General features: G+C 38.8%; 1 protein-coding gene across 4 annotated transcripts in view; it reads right to left on the reverse strand.

Annotated features, from left to right (window-relative positions):
• Positions 1 to 2,071: 2,071 nt before the first annotated feature.
• Positions 2,072 to 12,267, reverse strand: part of vti1a (vesicle transport through interaction with t-SNAREs 1A) — a 349,246-nt gene continuing 339,050 nt past the window's right edge. For 2 of the 4 annotated variants that reach the window (XM_048550679.2, XM_048550680.2), the window contains one exon: positions 4,107 to 4,221. Coding sequence is in view for 2 of the 4 variants with exons in the window: in XM_048550676.2 (XP_048406633.1) it covers positions 4,128 to 4,221 (94 nt within the window). In the remaining 2 variants the exon portion in view is untranslated. Of the gene's footprint in view, positions 4,222 to 12,267 lie in introns of all 4 variants that reach the window. The other 2 variants (XM_048550676.2, XM_048550677.2) reach the window with 2 other exon arrangements.

Genomic DNA, 12,267 nt, shown 5'->3' on the forward strand with positions numbered 1-12,267 from the left:
TCTTGCTATCCCGAGTTAGCCTCGAGAAGGTGGTAGTGAGCTGCCTCCTTGAACTCCTGCAGTCCACCTGCTGTGGGTTGGCCCACAATGCCCTTAGGGAGGGAATTCCAGGACTTTGAACAAGCAACACTAAAGGAACAGCAATATATTTCCAAGTGAGGATGGTGAGTGGCTTGGAGGAGAACTTGAAGGTGGTGGTGTTCCCATATATCTGCTGTCCTTGTCTTTCTAGATGGAAGTCATCGTGGGTTTGGAAGGTGCTGTCTGAGGATCTTTGGTGAATTTCTGCAGTGCATCTTGTAGATAGTACACACTGTTGCTACTGAGCATCGGTGATGGAGGGTATGAATGCTTGTGGATGTAGTGTCAATTAAGCTGGCTGCTTTGTCCTGGGTTACGCACTGCAGTATTCCTAGCTTTTGACCTGCTTTTGTAGCCAATGTGTTTATGTAGTGGGACCAGTCGAGCTTCTGGTCGATGACAACCCCAAGGATGTTGAAAGTGGGGGATTCAGCGACGGTAACAGTATTGAATGTGAAGGGGTGGTAGTTAGGTTGTCTCTTAGCGATGATGGTCATAGCCTGGCATTTGTGTGGCCCAAATATCTCTTGCCACTTGTCAGCCCAAGCCTGGATCTTGTCCAGATCTTGTTGCATGTGAACATGGACTGCTTCGGTATCAGAGGGGTCATGAATATTGTGCAATCATTGGCAAACATCCCCACTTCTGACCTTATGATGGAGGGAAGGTCATTGAAGAAACAGCTGAAGATGGTTGGGCCAAGGTTGCTACCCTGAGGAGCTAAGATGATTGGCCTCCAACAACCATGCCCATCTTCCTACATGTCAGGTATACCTCCAACCATCTTGGTGTACTTTCTGTATCTCCTGTTCCTTTATTACATATTTTCTATACACCACACAACACACAATATGCATGTATATTATCATATACTCTGTCCTTGAATATCACTGAACCTTTCAGAACAGGTACAAATTGTGAGGTAGAGCTATTGCTTGGATTAGTGAGCTGGACTGTTGTTAGCAGAAAGAGAAGTTTGGAACTCATCTCATGTCCAGACCTTGGAAATCTTTCACTTGGACAGCACCATGAATCCTTAAATTTTCATTCTTGCATTGTCCTATCAAAACCATTGGTACATTTGTGTCAACTGACAAAATATGTTGAGGTGTTTACATTGATAACAAGCTGAATGCTGCAAAGTATTTATTCTCCTGATAGTACGAAGTCAAGTTAAATGCATTTGAACAACACGTAAAATGGATTTTAACAACATTTTTGATCAGGTTCTATTGAATGATGGAACAGACTTGAGGGGCTGAATGGCCAACTCCTGTCATTATGTACTTTAATGAACCAATGCTGCAAAACCAGCAAGTGGTGTCATCAAATAAACTCACATGGGTATCATTTATTGACATATAGAGTGAATGTAATGTCAGACTGTATGCAGTGAGATGTTGCTGCCAGATCTAAAGGTATGCGTCAGTTATTTATAAGAATGCACAAGTTATTGTGGGTTGGATAATCAGATGTATCTAAATTCATAACAAGTTTTGAACAGTCTGCAATGCTGTTGCTAAATATAAATAAATAGACAGTATCATTTTTGATGTATTTAAATAATAAAGAATGATCCTTTGCATTACTAATTAGAGTCATAGTCATGACCTACTGTATCTAGTGATTCGGACATTTTTGTTTTACCAGCTTTGTAAAAAGATAATATTCAACAACTGTGATCTAGGCTGGGATTAGAATTTCAGGGGTCAAAGAGGGATTTTGATTTTCAGAGTCTGGGCAGAATTGCTTTAAAATCTCATGAGTTCACTTTAAAAATGAATGAGAAAATAGGTTATCCAGGAGTCATTGTAAAAAAAAATCAATAGACAGCATATATCCACTTGGGTTATCAAAATCCTTGAATTTGAAGAAAAAAAACACTTAAGGTATCATACAGAGCAGGCTTTGAAATGTGATCACTTGGTATAAAGCAGGAAGAAAAGCGACACAAACACTTCATTTTTTTTTGGAATGTAACACTGTAATTGATATATTAAATAAAGTACACATTCCATACATCTAATGTGAAACACCAAGGAGAAAGCAAACATAAAGGCAGATTCCATAGCTCTTTGTACAAAATCGATTGAATAAATAAATGCCCAGAAAACGTTCAACTGCAAATGGTTATTACAATAATGCCAAAATTCACACATAATTAAGCCTGCTTTTTTTTAAATACGTGTGGAAATGTAAGTGCATGAATATGTATGGATTTTTTGATATATCTCATTATTAGAAAATATAACCTAAAGTTAGCAGTAATTTATAAATCATGACACACTTCCAGATTGCCAATTAACTACCAGTTCTTTCTTAAAGTGAGGTTTCTTTGTCGATGCAGAGCTCACAGTCAAAGTCATGTTAAGGGGTTAAAATCTGCATTCATTAAACATTGAAGCACGTGTGTACCCACTGATTTTGTTGCCCCGAGAATAAGATATAACCTATTTTTGACAAGTTTTCATCTTTTCCACAGAAGACAGCGAAACCCTCAACCACTACATGAAACCAAATAAGTCGCAAGGAGGTTGGTAATGAATAATCCATTTTATATTCCAATGGCACCCGCAGCTCTGAGTGGTGGATCTCTGCCAGATGATAGCACGACTGCAAAGAAACCACATGATGCAGCTGATGTTTAAAGAAAACAGACATAAACCCAGAACAGATCATTAGCCACAAAACTGTTGTTTAATGCAATTTCTTAATGAACAAAATAGTTGATCCTAATAATGAAACAAAATAAAATGTTTAAACAGCAGCCAGGTTGTTGGTGATGCACAATTATTTCCTTGTCAAGTTTTTATGATTTAATGAGGTCCACTGGGACTGACATCTGTCAGTCAACCGTGACTTTTTGACACTATTACAACTTCAAATACATTTCCAGGCAGGCTGTTTTCTTCAGGTTTGAAATACTGAAATGATCTGACAGGTTTTAAAAAAATGGAGAGGAAAAAAAAGTATTGTGAAGAATGCAATGTTTTTTCTGTGGGGTTGACAATCTGTGCTACCATGGTAATAAAAAACTATAGAGGTCATTATCTGATGAGGTTTGTCGAATTGGTGGAATTTAAGATAATGATAACCTCAATGGGTTCTACCCACATGGGATGGTTAGATCTGCACAATTTTGTTCACTATTAATTTCAGCCTTTGAAGCTCTCAGCTCTGATGCAAAAGCAAAGAAAGCCCCCCACCAAGCCAGTTCCAAAATAAGACAATTCAGCCTGCCTTAAACAGAATATCAAATGCTCTTCATCGTGTAGCTACGAACTGACGTCAGGCATGCTCTGGGTTTTTTGTCTTTATATGAAGCATTTAAAATTGTAGTAGCAGTGCTTTGAATGCCAATGTGCATTTCTAATTTTTTTTTAAATTGCAATTTGGCATCTTTTAATTATATTGCACTTTATTACTGTAAGTAAGACCTGTGGGTTAGTGATTTATTTCCAATTTTATTTTAAATATTTTACAGCATTTTCCTTAATGTTACATGATGCACTTACGGGAGTGGGAGTGTCACAATCATTAATTAGGCGTGTACTTAAAATCTAAATCAATACGACGTCAGGAATTAAGCAATCTACTTGCTCTTTGGACTTGGGAGTTGTGCATGTCAGGGCGTCATTCTATGTCTTATTTTTTACTTAACCACAGTTCCCCATCATTTATCCTCTGTAGATATAACCCGCAAGCTGTTGACAGATTGTACACACATACACAAAGGTCTGGAGCACACCAACATACAATCCCATCACAACAGGACTTGAAATGGTTCTACTTCCCTTCGACCAGCACTGAACATGCAGTAACTCCTCACAATCCCAGTTTCACTAAAGTCACCTTCTCAACAACAACAAAAACAAATAAGCAAACAATGATACAAATAAAAGACATTTTTGCCTGGCTTGCACTGGGTGTTAATGCGCAGTAGAGAAGAATCTGTCAGTGCAAGAAGATGATTCATGTGACCAATTTGTCCTAATTACACTGAACAAGCAGTTTGTCGTTATTAATCACAGAAGAATAGAGACGTATCAGTGGCCTGTGACAGCAAAATAAATGGCCAGCACAATGGTGAGAAGAATGATGGCACCCAGGATAAACATGAGGATCCGGTTCTGGATAATCCTAGACAGGAATTTAGAAGAGGGTACAGGAGGGAGGAAACAAGAGAAAAAGTAAAAACATTAGAATTTGCAACACACAAAATCCTTATTCAGCTAACTCTAGTGATCAAAGATGTCATAATATGCAGACTGAAGGTGCTCATGTAGATGTAACTACTGAATAGTATTGAAGCTTGGGGTATCAAATAGCAGCACATTTATACCTTTACATTTCTACATGAAAATACACATATTGGATTTAATTCCTGCTGTTTGCAGAACACAGCACGCTCCTGTTTATAGCGATGGTTTGAAAATTACTTTCAAAGTGAACATTAAACAAACAGCCAAAGCACACATTTACAGTATATTGCACTTCTTAAAAAAAAGTACACAAAGATGCCAGGCGTTCAATTATTGTCAATTAAATGGATGTCAAATTCTTAACTACCCAGTAGGGACAGAAAAGAAAGAAAAATTTGCACATGCTGAAATTTTCTAATAAAACCAGAAGATGCTGGAAATACATAGCAGGTCTGGGCCATCATTTGAAAAGATTAAAGTTAATGTTTCAGGTGTGGAACCTTTGGCAGAACAGTTTTGATCAAAGGTCTACGCACCTTTAATATTAATCTGTCTTTTCTCTTTACTATTGCTGTTAGACCTGCTGTGCACTTCCTGCATTTTCTGCTTTTAGTTCTTAATGTGTTCTATTTACAAATGAACCGAATGAAAAATACGGGAAAGGCATAACTTTTCACAAACAAGCAAAATGTAGAGCTGATTGCAAATGATACATGTCAAATCAGTAATACTCTCCTTCCGACACTCCAAAGGAGCTGCTCTCTATCCTACTGACAGGTTACAAAATTATCACATTTGCTGACATGTCTTCCGCAAAACTGCTTTAGTTTTTGTCCACATTCTAAGCAGGAGATGAATGACCACCTCTGTCGCCATTCATCACTCACTGCAAGCGCTGGATCCATCTTGCTATCTGATGACTGCTGCCAGCAAGGATCAACAGAGAAACCTTCAGCAACCCCCAATGCTAGCCAGTACCCAGAACACAGGAACAACAAAGGAAATGTGTAGATGTTCTTAGCTTTCAGCATAATGAAACCTGCTCGCAAACCTGGCGTATTGTCGATGTTTTCAGGAAAAGCATTCCTAGAACCAAACCACAAGTTGAAAAGAACGAAAACAGAGGAAGCATTGCTCCATTAAAGCTTCAGTTTCCCTGTTACTAGCTTACACATGCAGCTTTCAAGTGTATCAAACTGCACAAAAACCTCCCCTGGACATAACTATTTCCTCACAAGGCTTCAAGGAGTTTTTGGTACTGTCTTTTCTTGTATACAAAAACTAAGTATGAATACTTTTGTTTCTGTACAAGGGAATTCTGAAAGTATAACATATATGTTTTAAACAACAATACGCAGACATGATTCAGAAACATAACCAAGACTATTTTGTTACCTTAGTTACAGCAGGTAAATAAATAGATACAAGTGATGAAGGATATACAGATTAACAGTGGCATTTTCTTTCATCTGGTATTTTAGGTAATTCAAAGAATGGCACAATTTCACAAAACATTACACAACAAAACATCACAAACAGTTTGAATTAAGTTGATCTAGAGAACGACAATAGCTTGTTTTACCAGATGTGAATATTTTGCATGAACTCAGTCTTTCTTTCTTTTTGATTGGCCTTTTTACCACCTTACTCTCATACTATTTTTGATTTGGCAAATCTACTTTTGCCTTAATGTTGAAGAGTACAAAATGTACAATAAACTACAATGCACACTAAAAGTATTCCATAAACATAATTAAGGTTAAAACTCAGCAGAACATTAAATATCTTATTCTAATAATGAAGAAAACTTTTTTTACCTTTTTTAAAAAAGAGCTCGACATAAAAAATCTGAATACTTCGAGAAAATACCTTGCAACGCATTAATCAAAGAATTTTAAAGTTGTGCTAATTAAATACTATATGGTGAAAATGCTATCTGTAGACAATAACTTTTATTAAAAAATGGAGGTTTCACATTGTGTCATTAATAAAAAGATGCTTCTTCACAACATCAAACTTTTCATTCATTTCCTGTAAAACTATTTCATTTACTCCTCTTCACTCTTCTACAATGACCATCTATATGCCTGTAGCCTTGTAGTCACACCATTAAGAATCTGCTTTTAAAGGGACTTGAAATTGTCACAATTATAACAATGGATAGATAAAGGAGCTTGCGCAGGCTTAATTAAATGTGGCTTCATATTTTACTATTCGTTTTCATTCCATATTAATATTTCTATGATAGTATGAATGAGAGCCACTAATTGCTTCTTCAGGATGCTCTGTAGGCAACAAGTCTTGCCTCTTAGATGGCTTCAAAATCCTGACCACAACTGGATTGCTTATTGAGGTACACATGCTTCGCATTCCTCTGTATCATCAGTTCAATTGAATACCATGGATGGTTGATATAACAGAAATCATTTTTTTTGCCAGAATAAATCAACAAAACCTTCAGAATACTGTAGCAGACAACACAGAGGAAAATGACAAGGCACATCCGTATATTCACAACTAATTTGATTACCAAGTGTGCAAATTATCAAAGGAGCTGCCAGCACTTGATACAATTGTGCTAATCCACCACAGAAATAATCCACATCAGCAGCTTTGGTAAAAGTTTACAAAATCTACTCTCACAGGCAGGTAGAATGAGGTGTATAGATGGTGCATGTCCTCTGCAAAAGGGCAAGGTGCAAACTGTAAACTGAAAAGTTCAGCATGTTTTCTGTCTCCTAAAAACCTGGACATGAATTTGTGTTTCTCAATGTGAGAAAATCATTAGGTAAATAATTTAATGTTATTTCACAGATAGGGGTGGGCTGGTGGTGGTTGGGGGCTGCAGCAACGAAGAAAAGGTAATAGTCTCTTGTGCACTTTAAGATTAGAATTGGTCAAGAGTACAGATGGTCACACGCTGGGGAAAATGTCTCATTTCTATTTCTTTAAAAGGGCTGTGTGAGTGGGAAGGGAAGGAGGATGAGCTGTTGTATGACCAACCCTTAACCATCATTATTGAAATAGGCAGTGAATAAAAACTGTGTACTGACTCCTCATCCAAATCATTTCAGGTTGAAGACTGGCATGGAACATGCTGCTGGCTGACTGCACAGTCTAAGAAGGGCTCAGCAGTGCGCCCACTTAGTGTGTGTTTCAATTATATCTGCTTATGGCAGCCTGTCCTCTTAAAAGGAAAATTGCACTCAACGTATTGAAGGTTCTGCAGACTGTCTGAGGAAGACTTGGAGAGAAACAAAAGAAGTGGTGAAACATCAAATAGAGAAAGCTTCTAGGTCTTCTGATTTGTCAGTAGGAGGTTCATTCGTTCAGGACGTGGAAAGGCACAAAGTTTCCTCACTAGGTGTTGAATCATATGCTCTGCAGGGAAAGGGAGGAAGAAGTTAGTACCCGGTCTCTAGCCTGGGGTTCTCAAAAGCCAAGTGCACTGTAAGAAGACCTCAAAAAGGGCCACTTTGGCAGTGCACTTGACTGGCGCTTGCCAGCCAGACCAGATTGCTGCTGCCCAACTAGAGGGAAAATCCGAAGCCAGGCTTTCTAAGTGCCTTGCAGCTTAGGTCATCCACTAAAGTCTCCATCAATGGAAGTCAGCAGTCTTTCACCATTTACAGTACACACACTTGAGCAGCATCACACCGTGACACTCAGACACTCAAAGCCACACAGAACAGAAGCACTAAGGGACTGCACAAAAGATGATTTGTTTAGTTTTGTATAAATTATTCTAAGTGTTTTGACTGAGAGAACGCTATGTTGACGCACAGAAAAGGATTGAAAGCTGGGGTATTTTGAAACAACAGAAGAGTTGAATTATTGGGACAATATCTTAGAGGAAGAACTTTTGTGCCAACTTATGGGCAGCTCAGTCTTAGAGAAGGCATCCTGGATATCCCCTTCCTGTCTCTTTTTCCCCAGTGGTGTCTTCTCAATGCCTGATGCCATGTGTTAAGGTAACAATTCAAATCAGCTATAACCCTATTACACGGTGATGTGGGCTTGAGGGATCAAGTGGCTAACTTGCCCATTGTTCCATTTTCTTATGGTGGTAGTGGGTGGGGACGCCATAAGGGAGATGACAATTTAAGGAGGCTTTCTCCCGATAGTCGACAAACACCTCCGGTCTTCTTGTCATGATCTAGTGTCACAGTCTGAAAAAAATCAAAAAGCTCGCAAAACTCCTCCAAAACACAATAGAGCATAAATTCCATCCCCTTGACCTGTCCGTCCTCCCTGGACTGACCTATCCTCTCCCTACCTCCCCACCTACACTCACCTTTACAGGCTCCATCCCCACCTCTTTGATGTCTGTCTTCTTTCCACCTATCTTCTCCTCTATCCATCGTCTATCCGCCTCCCCATCTCTTCCTATTTACTTCAGAATTCCCTTACCCTCCCCCATTTCTGAAGAAGGGTCTAGGCCCGAAACATCAGCCTTCCTGCTGTGTTCATCCAGCTCTGCACCTTGTTATCTCAGATTCTCCAGCATCTGCAGTTCCTACTGACTCTCTAACACAATAGGCCTCTTTTGCTAACTCTGCAAATTAACAAAACTACCACACTTAAAGAGTTTGGATGCTTAGCAGGCCCTTTGTGCAGTTAAAACGTTTGGCTGGGAGTGAGTTAACTTGAGCTCTGAGGTCCAAAACAGCACATCACAAATCAAATCAATGTTAGATACCACGATTCTTCCATTCAGTATGTTTCTAGTATTCACCTGGTCTAGTGTTTGGTCTTGGCTGCGATTTGTTTAAGTTTAAGGCTTCTGTTGTGTTGCTGCCAGCAAAGTACGTAATGTTATCCCATGGGTCAGATATGCTCGAGAAATTTATCCCAACAATTTGCTTTTATAACATTTCACAGGTTTCAATTCTACACCCCTGTGGTGGTGGGATGGCACAGATGAGCTGGCAACTTATGATGAATTTAAAAGGTGAAAATATTTGGATGCTGTTCAAACCAACGGAGTTCAGCATTATTTATGCATAATTGTAATGTAACTTCACAAGAGGAGCAGATGCATTGTTAAATATGAGCGTCCAAAAGATGTTGTCCAAGTTACATTGTTTTATTTTAGCTCCAAAAAATGTCTCACTGTTTCACCGCTGATGTATATAGGTATTTTCTAGTCAAACTGTTCAGAAATGTTACTATACATCTATGAAGCAAACAGGACTTGAACATGATTGTTCTGAACCAGAGGCAGGGACATTATCACTACAGCTCCCCTCCCCCATACTGATGTATACATAATATCTCAAAATTGCTGCGCTGTGTGGCAGATCCAAACTAAACCTACCACAGATAGTTAAAGCAGTATCAGAGATAATAGGAACTGCGGATGCTGGAGAATCCAAGACAATAAAATGTGAGGCTGGATGAACACAGCAGGCCCAGCAGCATCCCAGGAGCACAAAAGCTGATGTTTCGGGCCTAGACCCTTCATCAGAGAGGGGGATGGGGTGAGGGTTCTGGAATAAATAGGGAGAGAGGGGGAGGCGGACCAAAGATAGAGAGAAAAGAAGATAGGTGGAGAGGAGAGTATAGGTGGGGAGGTATCTCTCCCTACCTATCCCCTCCCTACCTCCCCACCAATACTCTCTCCACCTATCTTCTTTTCTCTCCATCTTCGGTCCGCCTCCCCTTCTCTCCCTATTTATTCCAGAACCCTCACCCCAACCCCTCTCTGATGAAGGGTCTAGGCCCGAAACGTCAGCTTTTGTGCTCCTGAGATGCTGCTTGGCCTGTTGTGTTCATCCAGCTTCACATTTTATTGTCACAGATAGTTAAAGGCTTGTGATTAGTAGTGGCAGTACGTTTTTAATAGTTTGATCACTGTTGATGGACACTAATCAATTACTCTAGTATGGAAAACTGTTACAAAAATGAAGAATCTTATTCCTTCAGTCTGCAAATTGTTTCTGAAGAGCTTAAACATGTAAAATTAAAAATGTTTACCCTTTTCCCCTTAGCTTTCCTCTGTAGTTTCTATTACTCTCACAATCCATTGTTTCTTTCTCTCTCTTTCTATACCTACTTTAACATTGAATTCACCCATTTATAATTCAGCCCCCTTCTCAGTTATTCCACTGCATATTTCCCAGTCCTCTACTCTCATTAGTTAGGGAGAAACCCTGATGCCTTGCTGATGGTATTACCAACTTACAATTTGAGTTGCAGGGTGAAGTTTACCTAAAGCAGATGCTATTGGATGTACACAAAAGAAAAAAAGAGTTAGGCCCATCAACTGACGTTGGGCATAAGGCATAAATATGACGTCTAGCTGCATGAATTACAAGAATTTCTATTCTCGGCATATTCTAAATGTTGTATCAGAATTCCATGGAATTTCCCTATACATGGAAACAAACTGGACACTTCAGACTAAAAGCTATCATTCCTCCAAGAGCATACCTTAATAAAAGGCGAGACAGTCCAAGGGTTAAGAGGGAGACCTAAGACATATCTCACAAAAATAGCCAAAAGTAAATTTCATTCTCTAAATTAATGGCATATTGAAACACTTTGTCGTGTGAAAAAAAAAGGATGTGGAAATAAACATTGCTCAGTTTGGCTGCATACAATTGGCTTTACTCAGCAACTTGCTCAAAATGGCCTATATTTGAAATCTTTGAATCATAAAGTTATTATTTACAAGCCATACCTTTTACTTTATTTTAAAATTTGCAATTTTTATTTGCCTTGCATTGCATTACAAACTATGGTTCATGGTCCTTGGAGACCCTGATACAGCTAAATGACGATTCTTGATGTTTGTTTGCAGCTTTCTAATTTAAAGCTGTCTGCAGATTTTGCAGTACAGTCAAAAAAGATGGGCAGAGTTAAACAGAAACTTTTTAAGTACATTTTGCAAAGAAGCTTTATATCTAAATTGATTCCATGTGGCAATATCACAGCTGCCAGCTAAGCTTTGACTGAGAAAGAGCAAGGTGTGCTGACTTTATTGTCCTGATGGTCATTTTATTCTGAGCTTTGTGAGATAAAGTACAGACTATTTACTGAAAGACTTGACCTGTGACTTTTCATTCACTGGGGAGTTGGAAGGAGGGGGTGATGATGGCCTTAGACATGAAGTTACTCAAGGGCAGTGACACTAATCACATTTGAAGGATTGTGAGAGACGTGGAAATTTTTTGTAACTCTAATAAAACATACAAAGTCACAGTAAAGTGGGATCAAAACTATCCTATATCAGCTTAACCTGATAATTTTGACAAACCAGCAAGACTCAATTTTTTGAAGAACTGATTCTTGACAGTTGACAGTTTTAAAAGAAACAATTTCCTATCAGGAAGCTGGTGGGAAATGGACTGGGTGGGCTGGGGTCAGGGTGGGCGGCGATTAACTGGTGTTTACACATTGCAAGTTTATATTTAAATAGACAATAAATCTGTTGTTTCAAAAGCAGAAGAATTCAACCAAATTGATGTGACAAAACGTGATTATGGCTTTTAAGAGGCCATCCGATTTTCTTTAAATAAAAGTGAATTTCAATGTTAACATAAAAAGATGTGTTTATGGCCATGCCTGGTTTACCCACAGTGAGAAATAACTGCATTTTTATTGCGACCTAACCGAGTGTCCAAAATAGATAAAGAGCATAAGCTGTTTTTCAGCTTATGCTGCCTTTTTGCAAGTGCTTATGTTGAAGAACTGGGTTCTGTTTCCCTTTCTAATTTATTAGCACAGAAAAACTTCCATGTAATTTAGAGATTTGTAATAAAGAACACCCACTGTAGGTCCTTCCTGTGGTAATCCTTGTAGCCTGTTGCTGGAGACCTTGCTGAAGACAAATATCCCCCTGTGATTGGTCGGAATTTTTTTCCAAAATAGCAGTGATATAAATTTTGATGGTTCTAAATCTCTCAAAGTTGGATCTGAGGAGGGAAATAACGCTATTGAGTCTGCTAGGTCCAGTCCGGTCAAAGAATCTGTGCTGCCTCAT

Source organism: Stegostoma tigrinum, chromosome 20 (assembly GCF_030684315.1).
Source record: "Stegostoma tigrinum isolate sSteTig4 chromosome 20, sSteTig4.hap1, whole genome shotgun sequence".
In the NCBI taxonomy this organism is placed as follows: domain Eukaryota; kingdom Metazoa; phylum Chordata; class Chondrichthyes; order Orectolobiformes; family Stegostomatidae; genus Stegostoma; species Stegostoma tigrinum.